Source organism: Petaurus breviceps, unplaced genomic scaffold, assembly GCF_028583685.1.
Source record: "Petaurus breviceps papuanus isolate PSGF00001 unplaced genomic scaffold, PetGlider_PUasm1.0 221, whole genome shotgun sequence".
Lineage (NCBI taxonomy): Eukaryota > Metazoa > Chordata > Mammalia > Diprotodontia > Petauridae > Petaurus > Petaurus breviceps.
In genome coordinates, this window is record NW_027185877.1 from 10230365 (window position 1) to 10257847 (window position 27483).

A 27483-nucleotide genomic window follows, 5' to 3' on the forward strand; every position below is an offset into this window, starting at 1 on the left:
TTCCATTTTCAATTACTGTCAAAAGAGGAAGAGTGAAGCAGAAATAATAATCCATTGATTACTACAAATTGCCAAATAAACAAAGCATCCTAGTTAACAAATATTCTTATGAAATCATAGCAGAATTCCAGGATGACTTGAACTGGCCCTAATTTACCCCCAAGGGAAATTAAAGTCTTCCCAATAATACTCAATAAGAGATTGCTACAGGTGTACCTTCAATTAACTGCAGCCCATTGGAAACACATTGCCAATGCAATCTATCACTGAAGATTTAGATTTTTCAGAAACTGATTTCAAAATCCAAATCCTCAGTGACAGACACTTAAAAAGCGTTTCCAATGCTCTCTAGTGAATTTGCTTTAAGTCCTAGTTGTGTTTCACAAGGGGGATGGGGAGAGAATTTACTCTTTTTGATTCCTAAAGGTTTCCGAGAAACATTGAAAATGCAAGCATAAAATGCAACCATTCCTCAATGCACATATAGAACTACATCCATTCAATCAATTATTTAAGTGGGATAGGATGAATACTGAATGGACTCTATGACTCCAGGATTCTTATGAACTGAAATTATTAAATCACCTCTTTATCATTAGTTCAGCATGGTCTATTCTCAGGTGTCTTCCAACACTAAATTCCTAAAAATCAGTGGGGAAGTATCTATAGTCACAAGACAACATTTTGATACTGGGTTTGGAGGAGACTTACTCTCAATTTTCTCCTTTTGTGAAGGGAATAAGAAGCAAAATTTAGTCCAGAATGTTATAGTAGCATCAGCTAAGAGGTGAACCCCAAATATCATTCTTCTTCAAGAATTACAAATATTAACAAGCATTTTCATAAACTGAATCTTCAAAGAAAAGAGCTCCTCTCATTGTCAATTCAACAAAACCATATCAAGGACATACAGTTTTCTAAACTTCCTTACAAAGAGAAATTATATTAACATATGTATGCATTAGTTGAAATCTCAGTCAAGCTAGAAGCTAGAAAGACAATTTCTTCTGATAGAGGAAAGGTATTTTTCTTCTTAATGGCTCTGATTTTGATTTTTACTGTGTAAATTCTGTTTCTTCTTGGGATCTCAAAGAATTCTACAAATTAGAACCAAATATTTTAATAACAATGAGAGATGTTTTAACTTTCCTAGCCATATCCCCAATACCTATTTTTAATGGGTTGAAATAATTCCAAATATTTGTGGAAACAAGTTTGCAACAGAGTTTAGTCTCTTTACTTCTAGTGCTTATGTAAGTTCTCTTCAACAAACAGATTTTTTTTAGTTCTAAACTACAACACAGACTGAAATTCTAAATTGAGGAATCTTTTGTCTACATAATAATCTATTAAACGATACCATTTCAATTAAAATAATAATAGCAAGAAAAGTATAAGGAAATATCACTGTATAAATTTTGTAGGGAAAAGGAGTTTTGTTCATTTTAATTCATCAATACATCAAAAGACTAAAAATAAATCTATTATTCATCAGTGCTTGCTCTACTTATATAGAATGCATCCTCTATAAGTTTTCATATTTTGCTATGGCCAGAATAATACATCAATTGGTGGTTATTCTTCCAGTGATTAACCTTTATGAGCTTAAAAGGTCTGGTACTCAAATGCTACAGTTTGTCATGAAGTCTATCCTTGAAAAAACCTTCTCCCGTGGTACAACCTGTCAGAGCCTGTGCTCCACATGCATAGCTACTATCATCCCATGATGAAACAGCAAGAGAACATTAACAAAGGTTTGTTAATTTTAGGAGAGAAAAATGAAGGCAAAATTTGAGAAATTGATTATTGAGATGAGAAAAATTCAATTACTAAGAATGTACACTTTCATTTGGACAGTAATTAATAAAACCTTAAAAAAATTCTACCTGGTTCTGTTTCAATGTGGACACCAGCTTCTGCAAAGTAATATTTTCCTCTTCCAATTCGGTGTAGTCCTGAAGGAGGCGGGTTTCTCGAAACTTGTATTCTCGGATTTCATCCTTCATTCTTATTCTCTGCAGCTCTAACACCTCGTTGTTCTGAAAATTGAAGGGAAAAAATCCATAGGTTGAACATGATTTATTTTCTCTGACGGTCAGTACAGTAAGACAGCATCTCAGGAAGTAAAAAAAATATCAAATTGACAAACATGTGAGAAATGGTCTTTAAATGTTATTTTTTAAAGGTTTATAGTCATGGTAGTTTTATCTTTGATAACTCCTGGAAAGGAAACTTGAACAAGTAATATAACTTACAAAGAAACATCTTTTCTCCATTTTATGGTTTGTTTATTTTTTTGGAGTGGGGAAGGTAGGGCAATTGGGGTTAAGTGACTTGCCCAACACACGGCTAGTTTTTGTGTTAAGTGTATGAGCCTGGATTTGAGCTCAAGTCCTCCTGACACCAGGGCTGGTGCTCTATTCACTGAGCCACCTAGCCTCCCCTTTTCTCCATCTTATAAGAGATTTTGTAATTTTTTTTCCTGCAAATGAAAAGAACTATAATTTTTTGTTGTAGTAGTCATGACAATTTATTATGTATGCAACTAGCAATTCATGTATTTTTCTTACATATGTATACCCTTCCCCATCACATTATTTGTAAAGAAAATTTAAAGATATATTTTGTCCAAATATTTTCCTAAGACAAGTACTAAAAGAAATCATGAGTTTGGAGATAAAATCAGGAAGAAAATTTAAGTTCCCTGTGTACTCAGGTCAAATAAATGAAGAGTGATCCATAAAGCCTCTCCTGGTTAAATGTCATTTTCTTGCTAGTGTTGTTTCCCCATCCTAGATTCTGATCTTTTCAGAAATTCTGGCTGCTGGGAAACTTAATGGAGCATTATATTTCATAGGTTACTAACAGGATTGGCCATTAATAAGGGAGACTATTTAAAATTTAGTGACAAGATAAGAGGGGACGTGTGTGATAAGAGTAGAGAAGCTGTGGGTCAAACAAGAGAAAGAAGTCCAAAATCCTCAAAATACTCACTGGATCACAAAAGGAGTTAAAAATGATTAAAATCTGATGTTGGTAGTATGCTGGGGCAAGTGGTAACATGCTATTCTAATAAAAGGGTAAATGACAGTGAAAATTAGAAATAAATATATGTGCACACACGTGTGTGCCCATACACAATGCATATGGATATATATGTGTGTGTATATATAAACAAATGGAAATTTGTTTTTCTTGACTATACATGTTTGTAAAAGGGATTTTATTTTTCTTTTGTTCTCAACTTTAGGGGGCCGGTGGGAGAAAGATGGCAGATTTTTGCTAACTGAAAAACAGAATTTCATTTTAAAAAAATAAATGAGAGGAACAGGGAGAACAATCTGGCTGCTGTGAAACTTAATGGAGCATCATATTTCATAGGTTATTAACAGGATTGGCAATTGGCAAACAATTATGTTTCAGGGATGAGTTATTTACCAAATAAGGGACAGAAATGATCATCACAGGAAATAAAATATAAAATCTTTAATACATAAAATTGAAAAGCTTTTCACACAAAATTTATCTGATAAAGACCTGATATCCAAGATTTCATATATATAAACAAGAGATATTGTTTAAAGATAAATGGTCTAAGAATATGAACAAGCAGTTCTTAGAAGACAAGCTATTAGAATCAGGAGAACATTGTACACAGTAACAGCAATATTGTATGATGAATAATTGTGAATGACTTAACTATTCTCAGCAATTCAATGATTCAAGACAATCCCAAAGGACTTGATGAAAAATGCTGTTTGCTTCCAGAGAAAGAACTGATGAAGTTCAAATATGGACAAGAGCATACTACTTTTTAAAAAAATTATTTATTTATTAACTTTTAGTTTACAACATTCCGCTCCACAACCTTTTGAGTTACAAATATTCACCCCCTCCTCCTCCTCCCTTTTTCCCTGTGGTGGTATGCCATCTGATATATACAAATACAAAAAAAAATAGCTTTGAAAGCATGGGTGCAGATATGAAGGAATGTGGTGAGGTTGATTGAGTCCAATTGTGACTATTATGAGGCCTAGCTGGCTTGATGTTGAGAATGCTACAATTTTTTTGATGTCATTTTGTATGATAGCGCAGATTGCGGTAAATAGGGTTGTGATAGCTCTAAGACATAGTTTGATGGTTAATGCTATATTATTAGTCTCTATTATAAGATGGAAGAGGATCAGTAGGAAAATTCCTGCGACAACCATAGTGTTTGAGTATAGAAGGGCTGACATGGGTGCAAGGCTTTCTTTGGTGGAAGGTAGTCATGGATGTCGGCCAAACTGGGTTGATCTGCCAGTTGTGGTGAAATGCCCATGGCCTCATATATTAAGCCCCTATATGTAACAAGTTTGGAAACTACTGAATTCTTCCGGAACTCATACGTGGTTAGCCAGGAGCCCCTCTCTTGTGAGAAACAGACTTGGCCATACTTCCTGATAAGATGTCAGAAGGATCCTGGACATCTGGGTCTCATAATAAATCAGGGCAAGGACTATACAACTGTCCAGACCAAGGCCTGGCTACAACGGATGTGCTTATCTACCATTGTCTGACTAACTTTACTTCCCACAAGACTAACTTTGTTTCCCACACCTATTTTTGGTGGTTTTTGACTTTAAATATTCCCCCTTTTCCTATGGTCAGGGCAGCTTTCCTAAGGTTCCTTGGGAGACTGTTGCTGGCCAGCTTAATAAACTGATGCTCATAAAAATTGACCAAGTTTGGGTTCTTTTTCTCTAGCTGTCCATTTCAGTGGCAATAATGAGGCCTAGTAAGAGTAGTGGGTTTATGTGAGTTATAAAGATATGTTGTAGGTCTCATGAGTTATTATAAATTATTAATCAGGCTATAGAAAGGAAGAAGCCATTGACTCCAATTAGGTTGTAAAGGATGGCTTGGAGGGCTGCAGTGTTGGTGTCGATTTGTCCATATCATCATCCGATTGGTATAAATTATGATTCTCTACTCCTCAGCCAATGAATAGTTGAAATAGGTTATTGGCAGATACTAAAATGATTATAGGTAGGAGGAATGTAATTAAATATTTAAAGAATCAGTAAATGTAGGGGTCTGAGTGTATATATATCATAGTGAGAATTCTAGGATAGATCATGTTATGTAAAGTACAATTGGGATGAAGATAATGGAGAAGTAATCTAGTTTAAAGCTTATGGAAATGTTAAATGGGCCAATTGAGAATCATTGTTAATTGGTAATTGATGATTCTTGGCCTACATTAATAAACAGGAGAAGGGCTGGCAAGCTAATGAAGAAAGCTATTTTGACCATGTTTTCACAGCAAAGAGGGAAGTGATTGGTATTATTAGGGAAGATGAGATTATAAATTAGGGAGAGGGTTAGGAGGGAAATTGATAGAATAATAGTTGAGTTGAGTAGATAGTTAATTACTTTTATTTGGATTTGCACCAAAGTTTTTGGTTCCTAAGACCAATGGATTACTATTATCCTTTAAAAGTAAGAAAGCCATATGTTTAAATATGGAGTCAAGAATGAGCAGTTCTTGGAACTTTCTCGGCATATAAGGAGAATTAAACTCCTATGTTTAGATTCACAATCTAATGTTTTGGTTAAACTATATTTTCAGTATGTAATTCCTAGGATGAATTTGGGGTTGGCAGAGATGATTAATAGTGGAATTGGATGTAAGATTATTAGAATGTGTTCTCTTGTGAAGGAGGGTTTGATGTGTGATAAGTGATGAGTAAATTTGCCTTGTTGGGATGTAGGGAGTATGTGGAGTGAATAGAGGGCTGTAATGACGGTATTCAGTCCTAGGAGAATAATGGAGAAGTTAGATCATGAGAATGAGGATACAATTACTATTAATTCTCCTAGGAGGTTGATTGTAGGCAGGAGAGCTAGGTTAGCTAAGCTTGCAAGGAGTCATCATGCACATATTAGAGGTAGAATTATTTGTAAGCCTCAGGCTAGAATTACGGTTCGACTGTAGATGTTTGTGGATGTGGATGTGGATCATAGCTGATGTTAGCTAAGCAGAATAATATAGAAAAGGTTAGCCCATGGGCGATTATTAGGGTTGCAGTACCTATGAAACTTAGGGTTGATTGTATAAGAGCAGGGATAATTGCTAAGCCTATGTGGCTGACTGAGGAGTAAGCAATGAGTGATTTTAGGTCTGTTTGGTGTAAGCAGATGGAGCTAGTCATGATTATGCAACTGGGGCTTCTATGTGTGCTTTAGGTAGTCATAAGAGGAGAGTCTGTATAGTGGTATTTTAACTATGAATGCGATTATACAAGCATATCATAGGATGGTGTAAGAAGCGGAGAAGTTTAGGGTGTGGGAGTATAAAGAGACCTTAAGAATATGTAAGGACCCTAAATTATTGTGTATATGGAGTAGGGCAACTAGGAGGGGTAAGGATCCTATAAGGGTATAAAAGAGGAAGTATAGGCCAGCATTGAGTCGTTCATTTTGATTTCCTCATTGTGTAATTACAATTAGAGTGGGGATAAGGGTTGTTTCAAATAGAATATAAAATATATTTAGTTCTGATGATGTTAAAGCTATAATTAGTGAGAGCTGGAGAATGATTAGTATAGTTAGAGAAGTTTTTTCGGTTAATAGATTCTTTAATTAGGTGATTTTGACTGGCAATTATTATTAGTGGTAAAAGTCAGCAGGATAGAACAATTAATGGTCTTGATAGTGATTCTGTGAAGAAAGAGGGGTTATAGTTATAGCCAAGGTCAGTATTATGATATAAGAGTGAGAGGCTAATTATGCTAATTAGTAAGCTATAGGATGTGGGACTTATTCATACTCACGGTTTTTTGGAATATCAGGTAAGTGGAATTAGTATGAAAGTAGGAATCAGGATTTTTAACATTGCAGAAGATTTAGGTTTTATACATAATCATGACCATAGTTAGTTGAAATTTTGAAGAGGAGTGCTAGGCCTACTCCTGCTTTGCATGGGGAGAAGACTAGGAGGATTAAGGGTGCTATTGATACAGAAAATATGTGGAAGTGAGAAATTAGAAGGCTATTAGGATAAATGAAGATAGCATTATTCCTTCTAGGCACAGAAGTGTTGATATGAGGTGGAATCCTAGCTAAGGCTAGGGAGAATGCCATGATTAAATTAAGGTTAATTGGTATCATAAGGTATTCATGGGTTGAAACCATGATTTATTGAGTCGAAATCAATTATCTTAGTTAGATTAAAAACCTACTCAGTTCATTCTAGGCCTTTTGTAATTCATTCATAGGTTAATCCTGCGGTTAGAAGTAGGATGAGGCAGTAGGATAGGATTAGCATGGATTTTGGAGTGGGGAGTTGTATTGCTCATGGTAAAGGGAGGAGAAGAGCAATTTCTAGGTCAAATAGGAGGAATGTAATAGCAATTAGGAAAAATTTTATTGAGAAAGGTAGTCGGGCTGATCCTAGCAGATCAAAGTCACATTTACCCGGGCTGGATTTCTCTAAATAAAGGTAAAGTTGGGGAAGTCAGGAGGCGATTAGTACAATAATTGTAGAAAGGGCTGTATTAATAATGAGGGTAATAATTAAGTTAATTATTTTCTCTGGTTTACCCAGAACTTAATGATTGGAAATCAGTAGTACTAATTATACTAGAAAAATATGAACCTCATCAATAGATTGAGACATATAGGAAAAGTCATACCATGTCTACGAAGTGTCAGTATCAAGCAGCAGCATCAAAGCTTGAAGTGGTGGGTTGATGTAAAGTGGTAGTTGAACTGTTGGAGTAGACAAACAATTAGGAATGTAGAGCCAATAATTACATGGAGGCCATGGAAGCCTGTTGCTATGAAGAAGGTGGAACTGTAAATTCCATCTGAGATTGTAAATGATGATTCATAGTATTCTAGGGCTTGGAGAATGGTAAAGTATAATCCAAAGAGAATGGTAATTGTTAAAGCTTGAATTATTTGTTTTCGGTTACCTTCTATTAGGCTATGACAGGCCCATATAATTGATACTCCTGATACTAGTAGAATAGATGTATTTAGAAGTGGGACTTTGAGTGGGTTTAAGGGGTGGATTCCGGTAGGTGATCAGCAACCACCTAATTCAGGGTTTGGTGCTAAGCTAGAGTGGTAAAAGGCTCAAAAAAAAAAAAACCCTAAGAAGAAAAATACTTCAGGAATGATAAAGAGAATGTCATATTAACTCCAACAAACGTAATGGAAAAGTGGATTTTTGCTCAGAGCTCATTTAGTATATACCCTGTGAATAAAGGAAATCAGTGAACAAAGCCGCCTATAATGGCAAATACAGCTCCTATTGATAATACATAGTGAAAGTATGCTAGTACATAATAGGTATGTGAGGAACGATATCTAATGATGAGTTGGCTAGGACAATTCCTGTTAAACCTCCAATTGTAAAAAGGAAAATAAACCCTAAGGCTCAAAGTATAGCAGGGGATCATTTGATATTACCTCTGTGGAGGGTTGTTAATCAGCTCAAAACTTTAACTCCTGTAGGAATAACAATAATTATAGTGGCTGTTGTAAAGTAAGCACGGGTATCTACCTCTAAACCTACTGTGAATATATGATGAGCTCATACAATGAACCCTAGGAAGCTGATGGATATCATTGCTCAGACTATTCCTATGTAGCCAAGTGGTTCTTTTTTTACCAGAATAATAGGTTACAATATGTGAGATGATGCCAAATCATGGCAGAATTAGAATATAGACTTCAGGGTGACTGAAAAACCAAAAGAGGTGCTGATACAAGATAGGATCTCTGCTTCCAGTGGGGTCAAAAAAATGTGGTATTTAGATTACGGTCAGTAAGAAGTATAGTAATTCCGGCCGCTAAAACTGGAAGAGAAAGAAGAAGCAAGACTGCTGTAATTATTACAGATCACACTAATAAAGGTGTTTGATATTGAGATAGGGCAGGTGGTTTTATATTAATGATTGTACTAATAAAGTTGATAGCTCCTAAAATGAATGAAGAGAAAAAAATTGAAGAGATGAATGAATGAAGAGAAAAATGAAGAGAGAAAATTGCTAAATCTACGGATTGCCTGCTAGTGGGGGATAAACTCCACAGCCTGTTCCTGCACCTGCTTGAACTGTAGAAGATGCGAGAAGAAGAAGGAAAGAAAGTGGTAGGAGTCAAAAGCTCATATTGTTTATTCGGGGAAATGCTATATCTGGAGCTCCGATTATTAGAGGAACCAAACCCTCCAATTATAATAGGCATATAACTATAAAGAAGATTATTATGAAGCTATGTGCAGTTACAATTACATTATAAATCTGATCATCTCCAATCAGAGTTCCTGGTTGGCCAAGTTCTTCGAGGATTAATAAGTTTAGGGCTGTGCCCACTATACCTGCTCATGCACCCAATATTAAGTAAAGGGTGCCAAATATCTTTGTGGTTAGTTGAAAATAATCAACGATTGATGAACATAGGTAAAATGGCTGAAGTAAGCATTGAACTGTAAATTCAAAGACAGAGACTAAATATCTCTTTTTACCAATAAATTGAGACCAAATGTTTAGGTGCTTAGCTGTTAACTAAGATATAGTGGGAAAATACCTGCCAATTTAAGGGATTAGCTAGTTAGGAGGCTTCCAGGGCCTCATACCTTTTCTTTTCCCTTATAAAGGCATGAGACTTGAGGTATGGGGAAAAGACTAGGTGATTTAACACCTGCTTAAGGCTTTGAAGGCCTTTGGTCTGATGTTGGCTTTGAAGTATATATTGTGTTGAATTGCAAATTCAAAGAAGTAGTCCGGTGGCTGCCAAGGCTTTGTTTTTGAGCATTTAGCTTAATTAAAGTGTTCCATTTGCGTTTGATGCAAGATAAAGGCTTGTAATTCTTAGGATAGAGTAATGAATAATGGGAATAGGGGGAGAAGTAATGATGAGATAATGGTGAGTGTTGGAATTAAATTAACTGTCTTTGTTTGAGTATAAGGTCATTGAAGTTTGGAGTTATTGCTGGTAGGAAATATTGTTAGGGTAGTGGTTTTGTTAGGGTAGGTGATTTGTATATAGAAAAATAGGTTTAGTAAAGCTGAAAGTGCTGTTAGGGTAGCTATAATGGCATTATTATTGGCTACAAGTTCTTGTAGAATGAGTCATTTTGGTATGAATCCAGTTAATGGGGGGAGACTACCTAGTGACAGAAGGGTTAGGAAAATAATAACAGTTATGGAGGCTGATTTATTTCATAGGTTAGTGATAGATTTAATTTTAGTAATGGATGTGAAGTTGTCTGTTAGGAATAAGGCTAGTGTAGCAGTGATGTAAATGATTAAGTTGAAGAGGGTTATGGTGGGGTTAACAAGGACAAAAATGGTTATTCATCCTATGTGGGAGATTGAGGAGTATGCTAGAATTTTTCGTAGGTGAGGAATAATGTTGATAGAATGGTTAGGGTAACTAAAACTTTTATATTTAGGGAGGGGGAGATTTGGTATAATAAAGATATTTGGGGCGATTTTTTTGTCAGGTTAAAAGGATTATGCAGGATGAGAGGGGAATTTCTTGTGTTACTTTGAATACTCAAAAGTGGAATGGAGCGAGGCCTAATTTGATTGCAAGTGCAAGGGTTATTAGGATAGAAGCTGTGTCCAAATTAGAAATTTGGAATAGTGTTCATTGGTTAGTTATTCAGGCATTGTAGATAATGGCAAATATAATTATTATGGAAGTGGTTGCTTGTGTTAGGAAATATTTGATGGCTGATTCTGTGGCTTGGGGGTGGTTTGGGTATGTTATTATTGGAATGACAGCTAGGGTACTGATTTCTAGTCCCATCCATGCTATTAGTCAGTGGTTACTGAGGAAGGTAAGTGAGGTACCTAGAAGAAGGCTGGTGGAAATAATTAATAGGACATATGGGGACATTAGTATGGGAAAGATGTAAACCAACATTTTCCTATAGCTTATTTAGCTGACCTTACTAGAATGTGCTGTAAAGGAAACACAGAGGATTTTGAGTTCTCGGATATGGGTTCAAATCCTATTGTTCTAGCACCCCTATTATTTATCCTATCAAGATAATTCTTTTGTCAGACATATTTCTTAGATTTGAGGAGGAATACATGACAATGAGATTAGAATGGAAATAAATCTTAAGTATAGTGCTAGGGTTATTGGTAGGAAGTTTTTTCATAGAAGTTATATTAGTTGATCATATCGAAATCCTGGTTAAGAGGCTCGAATTCATAGAAATATAAATGTTAAGGTAACAGTTTTAATTATAAAGGATAGAGTATTTAGGTGAGTAAAATTATGATTAATTGAAGAGCCTAGGAATAAAATAGTTGTTATAGCATTTATTGCTATGATATTAGTGTACTCTGCTAGGAAGAATATGGTGAATGGTCCTGCAGCATATTCAACATTGAAGCCTGATACAAGTTTGGATTCTCCTTTGGTTAAATCGAAGGGGTTTGATTGGTTTCAGCTAAAGGGGAGATATATCATATTATGGCTAGAGGTCAGGTGGAGACAATTAATCATATATTTTCTCATGTAATTATGAGGTTTTTTAGGGTAACAGAGCTATTGATAAGTATGATTGAAAGTAGGATGATGGCTAGGGTTACTTCCTATGAAATTGTTTGGGCAACTGTGAGTAAGGCACCGATTAAGGCATATTTTGAGTTTGATGCTTAGCCTGATCATAGAATTGAATAAACTGGTAGGCCAGATAGGGCTAGAATAAATAAAAGGCCTAGGTTTAGGTCAAGTAGGGGATGTGGTATAGGAAATGGAGTCCAGATGGTAAGTTCGAGAGTGAGGGCTAAGATGGGGATGATAATGAATATTGAGATAGATGATGTCAGAGGTTGTAGAGGTTCTTTTGTGAATAGTTTTACTTTGTCAGCTATTGGTTGAAGGAGTCCGTATGGACCAACAGTATTAGGACCTTTGCGGAATTGCATATATCCTAAGACTTTACGTTCAACTAATGTGAGGAAGGCTACTCCTAGGATGATGGGAACAACTTAAAGGAGCAGGTTAATGACGTACATTTATTAAGGAGAGGATTTAATCTCTGGTTATAAAGGCTTAAGTTTTATGCAATCACCAACTCTGCCACTTTGATGACTCTTTTCTAGAGTTTGAAGTTATTGTATTAAGATATTTAGATGGATTCATACCTTACTTTTAAGGCTCATATATGATGTTGGCCTTATTTCTCTTGTCCTTTCACACTAGGAGAAATTAATATATAGATAGAAACCGACCTGGATTTCTCTAGTCTGAAGTCAGATCACATAGGACTTTAATTGCTGAACAAATGAACCATTAATAGCTGTTGTACCATTTGAATGTCCTGATCCAACATTGAGGTCATAAACCCTAATTGTTGATATGGGCTCTTAAACAGGATTGTGCTGTTATTCTTGGGGTAACTTGGTCTGCTGATCAAAATTTGGGTCAATTATTGGTTTGTTACACTTAGATGGGCAGATCTTGGTTAAATCATTCAGAGGTTATTTTGTGCTCCGAGGTCACCCCAATCAAAGGTTATAGCCTAGGTTACTATGATTTTATTCCTTTAGGATATATTTAATTGGGTGTAGGCTATGAATATTAAGCTACACAGGGTCTTGTCTTGTAGAAGAATTCCCGCCTCCGTATGGGAAGGTCAATTTCACTGATTAAGAATAAGAGACAGTTAAACCCTCGTGATGCCATTCATACAAGTCTCTATTTAAGGGACAAGTGATTATACTACTTTTGCACGGTCAGGATACCTCGGCCATTTAAGTTGGATTCACTGGGCAGGCATTGCCTCTAATATTTAGTATGATAGAGGTGATGTTTTTGGTAAACAGGCGGGGTTAGTGTTTGTCGAGTTCCTTTATTCTATTAAATCTTTCCTTTATGTGCATTCCTGTGTTGGATTAACAATTGGTTTAATAATTTACTGGTTAGTAGTCTGTTGTTATTAATTTGTTAATTGTTAGTGGGTTTTCTGTTACTAATTTAGGCTTATGTGAGGAGAAGGCATCTCTTGTTATTGATTTTAGCAGTATGTCTTCTATATGTATTCTATATATATTCTATATCTACTCTATATATAGAGTAGTCAAATTTAGTGTTAGGGATTTTGGTATAATTATTAGGATTAAGTGTATTAGAGATTCGAGCTTTAACGCTTTCTTGATTGATGGCTGCTTTTAGGCCCACAACCCACAAAAGGGTTGTACACCTTTTGATTAGCTTTTAAATTTAAGTTGTATTTGAGAGTACTCTGATTAAATTTAAAGTTGAACTAAAATTCATGTTTTGGACAACCAGCTACCTTCAAGTTTGGTCAGCTTTTCACCTCTACTATAAAATCTTCTCACTATTTTGCTACATAGAGGAATTGGCTCTGACACCTGTTTTATAGTAGCTCACTTAATTTTGGGGAGATGGGCGAAATTCTTTTTGTCCTATTATTCTGGCTAGATAATTATGCAAAAGGTATAAGGTTCACTCTTGCTTTTTTGGTGCTTTAAATTGGTCTTTCATTTTTCCCTTATGGTACTAACATTATTGCACCCATTTATCTTTTCTATCACCTATGCTTGGATTAGTAAATGTTTTGGTGAATATTTTAGATAGTTTATTTTTAGGGTGATGGGGTTTTAGATTGGCTCAAAATGGTCAGGATTAGCTGAAATCTTTTAGGTGTAAGCTAAATGCTTTATGTTAAGCTACATTTTGATATTCCAAGTGCACTTTCCAATACACTTACCATGTAACAACTTTTCTCCTCTTTTATATGAAAATTTTATTAGTTAGTGCTTGTGTTAAATTGAGGAGGGTGTGTGCACCCTATTGCCTAGTTCAATTAAGCTCTCTATTCTTAATTTACTACTAAATCCTCCTTCAGAAATCTCGGTTTTCAAGAGATAGTTTGTTTACGTTCTAATGTAGAAAATGTAGCCCACTGCTTTCCCTCTAATATGCTACACCTTGATCTAATGTTTTTGTGATTTATAATCTTGCTTACTTTGGTTCCCTAATGAGGTGAGCTGACAATGGCGGTATATAGGCTGTATTGGCATTACACATTAGTCAAATTGTAAAGAAGGATTATAACCATGGAGAAAACAAGAAAGAAGGAATAAAATAAAAAAGAGAGCAGGCAAGTAGTTTGTTTCAATCTGCATCCAGACTCCGTAATTCTTTCTCTGGATGTGGACAGCCCTTTCCATCATGAGTCCTTTGGAGTTGTCTTATAACCTTGCATTGATGAGAGGAGCCCAGTCTGTCAAAGTCATCACGGATATCATGTGTCTATAATTGTGTACAATGTTCTCCTGGTTCTGCTCCTCTTACTCGGCATCAGTTTATGTAAGTATCTCCACGTTATTATGAAGGCCATCTGCCTCTCATTTCTTTTTTTTTTTGGAGGGGGGAAGGTAGGGCAATTGGGGTTAAGTAACTTGCCCAAGGTCACACAGCTAGTTTGTGTGTGTGTGTGTGTGTGTGTGTGTGTGTGTGTGTGTGTTAAGTGTCTGATGCCATATTTGAACTTGGGTCCTCTTGACTCGAGGGCCAGTGCACCACCTAGTCGCCTCTGCTTCTCATTTCTTATAGCACAAGAGTATTCCATTACATTCATATACCACAACTTGTTTAGCCATTCCCCAATTGATGGGCATCCCATTTATTTCCAGTTCTTTGCCACCAAAAAAAGAGCTACTATAAATATTTTTGTACATATGGGTTCTTTTCCCACTTGTATTATCTCTTTGGGATACAGCCCTAGAAGTAGTATTGCTGGGTCAAAGAGTAAGAAGCATATTATTTTTTTGTTTTGCCTTTTTTGGGGAGTGGGAAAGACAGGGCAATTGGCGTTAAGTGACTTGCCCAAGTCACATGACTAGTAAGTGTCAAGAGTCTGAAGCCAAATTTGAACTAAGGTCCTCCTGACTCCAGGACCAGTGCTCCATTCATTGTGCCACTTAGCCGCCCCAAGAATACTATTTTTTTTTCATTTTTCAAATGCTTTATTAACTTCTGATTTACATTATTCGTTTCCGCCAGATTTTGAGTTGCAAATTTTCTCCCCGTTTTTCCCCCATCCATCCGCCCAAAACAGCAGTCCCACAGGATATCCCCACCTCCAATCTGCTCTCTCCCATACCCATTTTGACTTTTCCAGTGGATCTCTATGCCTCAGTGCCTGTACATCTTATTTCTTAATTACATGTTAGATGGTATTAATAATAGTATATATATATATATATATATATATATATACATACACACACATATATATATATATTTGAATATTTGATTTTAAAACTTTCAATTCCAGATTCATTCCCTTCCCCCCCTGCCACTCACCCCAATGGGAAGACAAGCAGTTTAGTATAGGTTGTACATGTGTGGTTAATGCAAAACAATAACATAGTAGATATATTGTTAAAGACTGACTATATTTCCCTCCCTCCTATCCCACTTCCCACTTATTCTATCCTCTACTTTGATCCCTTCCCTTTTCAAAAGTAGGAGCTTCCAACTTCCCTCCCCCCCAGCCTGCCCTCCCTTCCATCATTCCCCCTCTCATCCCCTACCCTCCCTATTCTCCTGGAGGGTGAGATCCCCTATTTAGTGTGTATTTCACTCCCTCCTTGTAATGGGAATGCAAATTTGGAAGATCTTCCCTGCCCCTAGGTTAAAGTGCACCTAAAGTCTGGGGTGGGAGGCTTGTTTTTCAGTAGATACTTCTTGATTGGCCAGTGAGTCAATAAGGTTGTTACATTCTCTGAGCCAGGAGAAGGCTATATAAGCCCTGATGTGTAGTTTTGTTTTGGGGACTCACATTGAGAAGTGTTCTGTGATTTGATCTGAATTCTGGGAAGCCATTGTTGAGAGTCCCCTGGCTTTGAAAAACCCAGATGTGGAAACCCAGATGTTGACTGGTTATGGATGTAATGGTTGGACAGTTTGGAAAGCTGTCTACTTGATCTGTTAATGTCTTGATAAGTCTGTCTGTATATTTTGAAGTTTGGGGTGCTGACCTTTTTCCCCTGAACAAGGTAAACGATATATGTCTGACTGATTAAAGTAAGCTTGTTAACCCATTTTGAGTTGCTTTCCTTTAACAAAGCAGATCCAAGAACCTGTGGTAGCAGCAAACCCTGAGGACGCCGGGGTGCTTGCTCCTACACTCCTCAAGCCAGATTCAATGGGAATAAGGTTGACCCATTCCCTTTTGCCTTCCTATTCTTCCCCTCCATTGTAACCATTTTCCTTTGCCTCTTCTGTATGAGATAGTTTGCCCCACTCTGTCTCTCCCCATCTCCTCTAATTATATTCCTCTCACCTCTTAATTTCACCTTTTAAGTATCATCCCTTCCTGTTAAATTGGTCCTGTGCCCTCTATCTATGTATACCTGTAAACATATATACACACATTCACATATGTATTCATATGCCCATATACCCTCATATATAGACATATATATATATATATTTCTAATCCCTTCAACTACTGAGAAAAGATTCATAAGTTACAATTATTGTTTTTCCATGTATGAATGTTAATAGTTCAATTTTGATAAGTTCCTTATGATTTCTTTTCCCTGTTTACCTTCTCATGCTTCTCTTGCTTCTTGTATCTGAATGTCAAATTTTCTATTCAACTCTGGTTTTTTCAGCAAGAATGCTTGAAAGTCCTCTATTCCACTGAATGACCATATTTTCTCCTGAAACATGATACTCAGTTTTGCTGGGTAGGTGACTCTTGGTTTCAATCCCAGCTCCTTTGACCTCTGGAATATCATATTCCAAGCCCTTCGATCCCTCAGTGTAGAAGCAGCCAGATCCTGGGTTATCCTGATTGTGTTTCCACAACATTCAAATTGTTTCTTCCTGGCTGCTTGTAATATTCTCTCCTTAATCTGGGAATTCCGGAACTTGGCTATAATATTCCTAGGAGTTTTCTTTTTGGGATCTTTTTCAGGAGGTGATCGGTGGATTCTTTCAAACTCTATTTTGCCCTCTGGTACTAAAACATCAAGGCAGTTTTCTTTGAGAACTTCCTGGAGGATGCTTTCTAGGTTCTTACTTTGGTCATGGCTTTCAGGTAGTCCAATAATTTTTAAATTATCTCTCCTGGATCTATTTTCTAGGTCAGTGGTTTTTCCCATGATATATTTCACATTGCCTTCTATTCTTTCATTTGTTTGGATCTGTTTAACAGCATCGTGATTTCTCATAAAGTCATTCGCTTCCATTTGCTCCAATCTAATTCTGAAGCAATGATTCTCCTCATTGAGCTTTTGAGATTCTTTTTCCATCTGGCAAATTTGACTTTTTAAGGCATTCTTGTCCTAATTGCCTTTTTGAGCCTCTTTTGCCATTTGAGTCAGTCTGTTTTTTAAGGTATTATTTTTTTTCAGTCAGGCTGTTGACTCTCATTTCATAATTTTCTTGCATTGTTCTCATTTCTCTTCCCAATTTTTCCTCCACTTCTCTTATCTGTTTCTTAAGGTCCTCTATGGCCTGTAACCAGCTTGTATTTTCCTTTGAAGCTTTTAGTGCAGGAGTTCTGACTTCACTGTTTTCCTCCTGTTCTATGCCTTGCTCCTTCTTGTCCCCAAAATAGGAGTGTATTGTTGGAATCTTCTGTTTGCTTTGTTTCCTTTGCCTGCTCATTTTGTCACTCAATTATTTGACTTTTGGGCTTTTTGCCACAGTAGGATTCTGCCACTAGAAGAGGGGAGTTTTCGTCCCAAACGCTGGGGTTTTCTCATCTGCCGGAGGTATTAGATGGGTGCCCTCTCTGAGGTCTCCACACACTCTGGCAAGCTGGACACACACCCCAGGACCTCCACCCTAGACTGCAATCCAGATCCAAGCAGGTTAAAGCAAGAACGATTACCCCTCAGACTGGTGTTTGGTCCCCCTACACTCTGCAGGCCAGGAGCTAAAGCCGCCATGTGGGGCTGGCTGGCTGTGCCCGCGTCTCAGAGGTTTCTCACCCCGGGGGTAAAAGCCATACACTCCCACTTACTGGGTCCCAAAGTCCAGACTACACTGGCCTCTCACCTTGTCCTTCGCATCTATATGTTGATAAATCTGGAAACGGCCACAACTGCTGCTGATCTGGAGTCCCTCTGGTAGGTGGCTGGTCAGGCCCACCCTGGGGCTAAAGCCTCGGGGAGGGGCTGAGCTCGGCTCCCAGATCGCTGTGCTGGCCAATTCTTGCCGGCCTGCCCGGCTGTCCCCAGTGGGAGGTTAGCTTCTCTGTGTCATTTTGTGTGTTCTGCAGCTCCAAAATTTGTTTAGAGTCCCCTTTTTACATGGATTGGGGAAGGTGGGAGCCGGAGCCACGGGAAGGTCTTGCTTCTACTCCGCCATCTTGGCTCCGCCCCATACTAATGTATTCTTGGTGTAAGTGTATATTCATCTAAAATTCTAACCATTATAGAAAGCAATTTGGGATGATACTCCAAAAAGTATTAAACTGAGCATACTCCTTGACCCAAGAAGAACATTACTAGAATTATACTCAAAAGAGATTAAAGAAGCAGGGAAAGGATCCATATGCACAAAGGAACAGATTAAGTTAAACCTAAGAAGATTTCTGATAAAATGAACTGATGAAGACTGAGGTTAACTGAAATAGGAACACAATTTATCCAATGACTAAAACGTGAAGGAGAACAACGATAAACTATGATCAATGTAATAACCACATTTGCCTCCACAGTCACTGGGAGGGAGAGAATAAACACTTACAAAATACCTGCTATGTGCCAGACACTTTAATAAGTGCTTTAACAACTTTATTTAATCTGATCCTCACAATAACCCACAAGATGGGCGTGCTGTTAATATATCCACCTTACAGTTGAGGAAACTCGGGCAAATAGAGGGTAACTGATTTGTGCAAAGTCACATAGGTAATGTCTAAGGCCAGATTTGAACTCAGGTCTTCCTGAGTCTAAGCCCAGAACTCTATCTAGCTATCTCATGGATTGTCACTAACTGCCTTCCTTCTCTCACAAGTCTTTCTTTACTGATGTTGGTAACAAATGAATGCCAAAGAAGTCAAGTTTACTAAGTTTAATGATACAAAGGTGTAAGGTTGAGGGAATTTGAAGATTTTCCCTACCCATTTACAGGCCTAACACATGCAGACTGAGTTATATGGAGCCTGGGTCAAATGGAGCTCAGAGTGTGGGAGGAGCTTGTCTAAGCGAGAGAGAGAGAGAGAGAGAGAGAGAGAGAGAGAGAGAGAGAGAGAGAGAGAGAGAGAGAGAGAGAGGCAGTGCAGACAGAAGCAAGTTGTGAGTGGGAGGAATCGGCTCAAGGAGCAGACAGAGAGAGAAGCAGTATGAGTAGGTGAATGAGGAATCATGCCTAGGGGAACTTGTTTTTGTAGAGAGACCTGACAGAAAGAAGGCTTGGGGTGGCAGGCATTCCCTGATTAGCAATGAGTACCTTGTTAAATCTTACCTCCTGGTATCCTAATGGTGTTCCAAATAAATATCTTGGTTTTGCTTTTATTGTATTTTGCAAATCTACCTTGGAAATGTGCATGCATATTCACAGCAACTGCTACCGGTATCACATTGGTGTTACAAGATGCTACTGCCTGGCCCTAGACACACATCATGTTTAACTTTCACGCATCCAGCCACCAACCCATGCCATCTCACTGTCTGCCTGAGCCCAAGCACCTTTTCATTCTACCAACCTACCTCTTTAGCTTCATATACTCAAAATCTCTGTGACTCCCTTGCCTACCCGCCCTGGCAACCACTTCTCAATTTGTGTTGTCTTCTGCTTTTATAATGTAAACTCTTTGAGAGTAGGAACATCATTTCATATTTGTATACCAAATGATTAGCATAGTGCCTGGAACAAGGAAAGTCCTTAATAAATGCATTTACATTCATTCATTTGTTGCATTCATACATATTGTCATTCAGCTATAGTTTACAAATTTATCTCCAATCCAAATACTTTTTAAGAGTGCTTTCTCTATAATATTGTTTAGAGTTCATTAATATATATATATATATATATAATATGTTGTAAAGCCAAGCATGAGTAGCTTTCCAGAGGACTGCTGCTGTGAACAGCTTTAAGATTCTGATCACATAGTATAGTGAACTTTCTATTTATTCAGCAGTATATTAAAGCATAACATTCACAGAAACCAAAGTACAGCATTCATAATGTTATAACATAACAACTTATCACTAAAGTGGCCACATAGTTTTCACCAAAGCGGTCACACAGTTTTAAACAAAAGATATCATCCAGTAACTTCTTAACTCAATCATCCTTAAAGAGCAAGCCTCCTTAAGGGACACAAAGTAAAATCATTCAGTAAGTCCTTAAATCAATCATCCTTAAGGAGCAAGTCTCCTTAAGAGATACAAAATACAAGGTCAAAATTCTCCACCCCTAGGTCACACTGTCTTAATCTCTCAGTTAAAAAGTCTTCTTTCTTCTTGAATGGAGATTACTTTCCAATCATCCTTAAGAGATACAAGGTACAGAGCACAAAGTTCTCCCACCCCTAGGCCACAGTAAATCATGATCTTCTCAGTCAGCACTAAGGAGAGGTCTTTTCATCTTGACTCGAGGCTGGCTCTCAGATTCCATGGTTCCTCTTCCATGGTCCCAGCTTTTGCCTGAATTTACCCAAGTGTCACCTGGATTCAAAAGTGGGCAGCTCTCAGCTCCTCGTCCAGTTCCTTGTCCAGCTCTTCATCTAGTTCCCATTCCATATTGAAGCTCAGTATCCAGTCTACCTCAAATCCTTCACAGTTTCTGTTTCTGGGAAGACAAAGCTTAACAGAGCCAAAATGCACATTGCTGGCACCATCATCAATTCACTATCTGCCTGTGAAATCAACACAGACCTGCCAACAAGGTCTGAGAACTCAACACACATCATCAGTACAGTCCCAGGACCTCTGAAACCCTCCTCTAGGACTTCTGTAAACAGACAAGAAGAAAATTCTCATTCAGGGCTTCTAGTAAGGTCCCAGGGCTTCTGTACAAAGTATGACAAACACAAATCAACACAGACAGAACAAACAGAGTGCCAGGATACCACAGGTTTTCTCCTTCTTAACTCTGCCACCACAACTGTACCTTTCTCAGTTCTGCTCTCTCCCAACTTGTGTTCAGCTTTTAATCTGGTCATGAGCTCCTCCCTGTTCCGCCTACCTCTTACATCCTTCCTATTCCTGTCTTTGGCAAGTCCCTCCACTGTGGGTTTCACAAGTCCTGTTTCTTAACAAAGACTTGATATAATCATGGGCAAAGTTCAACTGAAACAGGGTGCTAAGTACTTGTTTGTTTGACATTATGTATGTGTGTGTATTTATCTTTCAGAATGCATGAACAGTTTCACTGTGGCAAAAATAGGTTTCAGTTTATATCAACAAAGTGCTGTACTATGTTGGAAAGTATCCAGTTGCAAACAGACACTGAACTTCACTAGGCAATATGATATTTCAAAGTCCGGTTAATGGACCTTCTTTTCAAATGACCAGTATATTAGTATATTAGGACATCTGCCAGTAAAGGTGAAAAGATATCATCAAGCAGTTTTGTTTTTGTTTTTTTGCTTTTGGAGGGCAATTGGGGTTAAGGAACTTGCCCAAGGTCACATGGCTAGTTTTTGTGTTAAGTGTCTGAGGCCAAATCTGAACTCAGGTCCTTCTGACTCAAGGGCAGGTGCTCTACTCACTGCGCCACCTAGCTGTCCCAAAGCAGTGGTTTTGATAGCTCAAATTTGCATTTGTAAAATAGTTCCTTACACTTAGATGAACTTTTGTTATAATAAAAGACTGAAAGGAAATTTTGACCATAAGTTAGGGACATTTTAACCATAACATTTCACAATAAAGATACAGAACAAAGTAATGAAACTTTGCATCTGATATCATCTCAAACCAAATGAAAATGTCACATCTATAATATAATGGAAATTTTCTCCCTTCAATGTAAACTGAGGAAAGCAAACTGAAAGATAGGTTTTAATCTGGAGTCTGAGGTAATAATAATACACTATAGAAACAGTCAAATATTCAAATCTCTACAAAATTTGATTTTGCTTCAATAAAGCTGCCATTATAAACTTTAAATGAAGAGAATATAAAATGGCAGGGATCCCTTAATCCCCATAAAAAGTCTGCAACTCACAAAATCTCCCACAAATACAGAGAGTCCAGGGAAAGTGGACTCAAGCTTTGAGGACATCTATGGCAAAAGGTGATGCAAAAATTGACAAAAAAGAGTCAACAGCTTGCTAATGGAGTCCCCCCAAAATACTGAAGGAAATGACATCTTAAAAAATAGACTAACAAATGGCAAAAGAGATCCAAAAAGCCAATGAGGACAAGAATGTCTTAAAAAGCAGAACTGGTCAGATGGAAAAGGAAGTTCAAAAGCTCACTGAAGAAAATAATTCCTTCAAAATTAGAATAGAGCAAATGGAAACTAATTTATGAGAAATCAAGATATTATAAAAACAGATCCAAAAGAATGAAAAAATAGAAGGTACTGTGAAATATCTTGTCGGAAAAACCACTAACCTGGAAAATAGATCCACGAAAGATAAATTAAAAATTATTGGAGTACCTGAAAGTCATGGTAAAAAAAAGAGCCTAGGCATCATCTTTCAAGAAATTATCAAGGAAAACTTCCCTGATAGTCTTGAACCAGAGGGTAAAATAGAAATTGAAAGAATTCACCAATCACCTCTTTAAAAAGATCCCCAAAAGAAAATTCCTAGGAATATTGTAGCCAAATTCCAGAGTTCTCAAGTCAAGGAGAAAATATTACAAGCAGTCAGGAAGAAACAATTTGAGTGTTGTGGAAACACAATCAGAATAACACAAGATCTGGCAGTTTCTATATTAAGGGGTCAGAGGGCTTGGAATATGATATCCCAGAGGTCAAAGGAGCTAGGATTAAAACCAAGAATCACTTACCCAGCAAAACTGAGTATGACACTTCAGGGGGAAATATGAATATTCAATGAAATAGAGATTTTTAAGCATTCTTTATCTTCTTTTTTTTTCTTTTGCTTTATGGAGGGCAATTGGGGTTAAGTGACTTGCCCAAAGTAACATGGCTAGTAAGTGTGTCAAGCTGTGAGGCTGGATTTGAACTCAGGTCCTCCTGACTCTAGGGCCGGTTCTCTATTCACTGTGCCACCTACCATCCCCACTTTAAAGCATTCTTGATGAAAAGACCAGAGCTGAAAATAAAATATAACTTTCAAATACAGGAATCAAGAGAAGCATGAAAAGGTAAACAGAAAAGATAAATCATAAGGAACTTATTAAAGTTTAACTGTTTGTATTCCTACATGGAAAGAAAATATTTCTAACTCATAAGACTTTTCTCAGAAACACAGTTGAAGAGAATATGTGTGTATATATATATATATATATATATACACATATATATGTATATATATGCATGTATGTATGTATATATATATATATGTGTGTGTGTTATGTGTATATATGTGTGTGTGTATACATAGAGGACACAGGTGAGTTTAATATGAAGGGATGATATCTAAAAAATAAAATTAAGAGATGAAAGAGGAATGTATTGGGAGGAGAAAGGGAGAGATAGAATAGGGTAAATTATCTCACATAAAAGAGCAAGAGAAAGCTTTTACAATGGAGGGGAAGAGCAGGGAGGTGAAAGGGAATGAGTCAACCTTACTTTCATTGCACTTGGCTTAAGGAGGGAATAACATACACACTCAATGGGGTATCTTACCCTAGAGGAAAGTAGGAGGGAAGGGAATAAGAGGGGGAATGATACAAGGGAGGGCAGATTGGGGGAGAGGGTAGTCAGAAGCAAACACTTTTGAAAAGGGACAGGGTCAAAATAGAAAATAGAATAAATGGGGGGTGGGATAGGATGGAAGGAAATATAGTTAGTCTTTCACATTATGACTATGGAAATGTTTTGCATAACTAGACATGTAAAACCTATACTGAATTACTTGTCTTTCTAGTGGGGGTGGGTGAGGAGGAAAGAAAGGAGAGAATCTGGAACTCAAAAATTTAAAAAGAAATGTTAAAAAATTATTTTTACATGCAACCAGGAAATAAGATATACAGGCAATGGGGTATAGAAATCCATCTTGCCCTACAAGAAAGTAAGGGGAAGGTGGGGGAGGGGGAGGGGGACATAAGAGAGGGTAGACTGGGGGAAAGGAAATTCAGTATGCTTGCCATCTTGGGGTGGGGGTAGAGGAGAGATGGGGAGAAAATTTGTAACTCAAAATCTTGTGGAAATGAATGTTGCAAACTAAAAATAAATAATGTGGAATAAAATTACTATGTATTAGAGCATAGAAACCTTACAAACAAATTCAGAAAACACCGAATACCTCTTTTTTTGACAATAATGCAAATGCATTATAATGCAATGAAAATCACATTCACTAAAAGGCCTTTAAAGCACAGTTTTAAAATTAATTGGGAACTAAATAAACTAAACCTAAAGAATAAGTGAATCAAAGAATAAAAATACAGAAACAGTCAATAATTTCATTAAAGACAATGACAGCAATGAGACAAAATACCAAAATTTGTGGGATGCAGTCAAAGTACTTACAGGCAAATTTATATCTTTAAATGTTTACATCAATAAAAAGGAGAAAGAGAAGATCAATGAATTAGATATGCAACTAAAAAAAGGTTTTGTATATATAAATTTTACAGGTAAATAATTTACTGGGGGAAAATTTGCATCAAGCTTCTCTGATTAAGGAAATGAAACTGGTTGAAATTTATAAGTCATTTATATAAGAATAAGAGCCATGGCTCAATTGATAACTGGTATAAGGATACTAATGGAAGTTTTGAAGGGAACAGATTATCTAGACTAGAACTATGTGGAAAAAAAAGCTAATTTTATTTATTTATTTGTTTATTTGGAGGGGAGAAGGCAGGGCAATTGGGGTTAAGTGACTTGCCCAAGGTCACAAGACTGGCAAGTGTTAAGTGTTTGAGGCCACATTTGAACTCAGGTCCTCCTGACTCCAGGTGCTCTATTTACTGTGCCACCTAGCCGTCCCAGTTAATTTTATAATTGCAATTTAAATGACTCTAAGATTCTACCTCATGCCCATCAAATTTACAAAGATAATAAAAAAGAAAGTAACAAATGTTGAAGGGGCTGTGGGAAAACAGGTATACTTGTGAACTGGTACAATTATTCTGCAAAACAGTTTGGAATTAAACACACAAAAAATTATAAAACAGTTATTAAAAAGTTATGCCTTTTTGACCCAGCTATAGATAGCACTGTTAAGCTTATACCCAAAAAATATAAAAGAAAGAGGAAATGGTCCTATAAATACAAAAATACAGTTTTTTAATGAGGAAAAACAAAAAAACAAAACATGGAAACTATAAGGATGTCTTATCAGTAGACAAACTGTGGGATAGATATATATTCATATATGTAATGTTATTCATCTGCAAGAAAGTGAGGAAATAGATAAATGTAAACAGATGTGAAAAAATATATATGAATTGGTACAGAATAAAGTAAATAGTACAAACCATATAAGCAATTTATATTATTATATTAATATTATAAAAATGAACAATTTTAAAGGCTTTTATAAGCAGATAAAGAATGAAACAAACAGAACAAGAATCATTTATACGATAACAAAACTCTAAAGACAATTTTGAAAACTATAGGAACTATGATCAATACAATGACCATCCATAATTCCAAAGGACTTGATGAAATACACTATCAATAACAGAGAGGTAAGGGATTTAGGGGGCAGAATAAGAGCTATATTGTTGTATACAGGCACTGAGAGAATTTGTTTTGTTTTGACTATGAATATTTGTTATATGAAAAATATTTTTAAATGTGGTGGAGGATGGGAGAGAATGAAAACAGTGTCCTATTAATTTTTTTTAATAGAGAGGTATGTTTAGTATTTGCTACCAAATATTTGTTACATGAAACTTATTTTTTTTAATATGGTCAAGGATGGGAGAGAATGAAAACAGAGATCTGTTCAAAAAACTTTTTTATAGAGAGGTGTGTTTGGGTCAAGGTGTTCCAGAGCTGGACTGCTGTGTATGCTTTCAGATGAAGTCACTGAATGATTAGTTTTACTTACTTACCTTACTTTGTTACAACAGACCTCTCAATGTGGGTAACCTAGAAATTTTTGTAATTTAAAGCAAAACACATCAATAAAACTTAAAAGTAGAAGATTACCAAGTAACATGTAGGCAGACTATATGTAATGGAGCCACAAATATTTTACAAGTCAGTCCCTGGCCCAGTACACCTCATGTTATATAGGTCTACAACTCCTTTTACCCAGACCCATTCAGACACACACACAAATTGATTCATTAGAAACTATTTGTAAAGATATTTTCCACTCCCCAAAAGAGAAAACTTGAACTGAAATAAAAGAAATATACGTGTTCCCAGTTTTTTGTGTTTTTCTTTTCTTAAAATGCTATAGAGGCTGAAATTTTGTAGTAATATATGAGAATTTGCACGTACACATTTAGAGCATTAGTCAACTCATTGGCATTTCTCTTAGTCAGAAGCTTAATAGTGGATTTACTCATCACAATAAGAGGGTGATAACATTGTCTGACCTTGGAGTGGCTCAGTGCCCTCTTCCTCAGCACTGCTGACAGTCACCAAACAGGAAGAGTGGTATATTGGTGAGTATACCATAGAAAGGCAGATATTAGTAATCCTAGAATTTAGTGAACCCTATTGAGTAAATGAAAGCTCTATTTTAATTTTAGTAAGGTCCTGGTGATCAAAGCATAATATCTAACTGTTGGCAATATATATTCCTACATCTTAGTTTCATAGTAATAATGAAGTTTTATTTTTCTTTGGAAAAGAGTTAAGAAGGTTCAAAGGAAGCATGATTAAATGGATAAAGGTCTGGCCTTGAAATATGGAAAACCAGTATTCATGTCCTGTTGCTGACAAATACTATATGTGTAACTAGGTCCAGGGGAAAAATATTTAATTTCTCAGTAAACTGGGGAATGAACATTTGCCTTCTTTTTAAAATTTTTAAAACTTTTTTCTCTTAATGGTATTTTTTCCAATTACATGTAAAGATAGTTTTTGACATTCATTTTTGTGAATTTTTGCTTCAGAAAAGTTAGACAATTAAAAAACCCTGATAGCTGAGTATTCACATTAAAAGCAATCTTGAAACTTTCAGAGACCATCATATTCTAGAAGACAGTGGTTTCCATTTTGTGTTTTCTGCAGACTCCTTGGGAGTTTGCCATGATGGTCTGAGTTCACACTAAAAATTCTTTAATGTACCCTAAGAAGTAAATAATTGGAGAATTATATTAAAATATTTTTCATCAGTGAAAACATGCTTGTGCATGTTTGAAGCATTATAGTTTTGTTTCTGCAGTGATCCCAAACAGTCATAATCATGCATCCAAAGATTTTGGC

General features: G+C 36.6%; 1 protein-coding gene across 1 annotated transcript in view; it reads right to left on the reverse strand.

Annotated features, from left to right (window-relative positions):
* The window catches only part of BICD1 (BICD cargo adaptor 1), a 204554-nt gene that overhangs the window by 60155 nt on the left and 116916 nt on the right, over positions 1–27483 (reverse strand). Inside the window, exon 3 of the mRNA XM_069094849.1 lies at positions 1887–2039. Within this exon, the coding sequence (XP_068950950.1) occupies positions 1887–2039 (153 nt within the window). The remainder of the gene's footprint in view (positions 1–1886; positions 2040–27483) is intronic.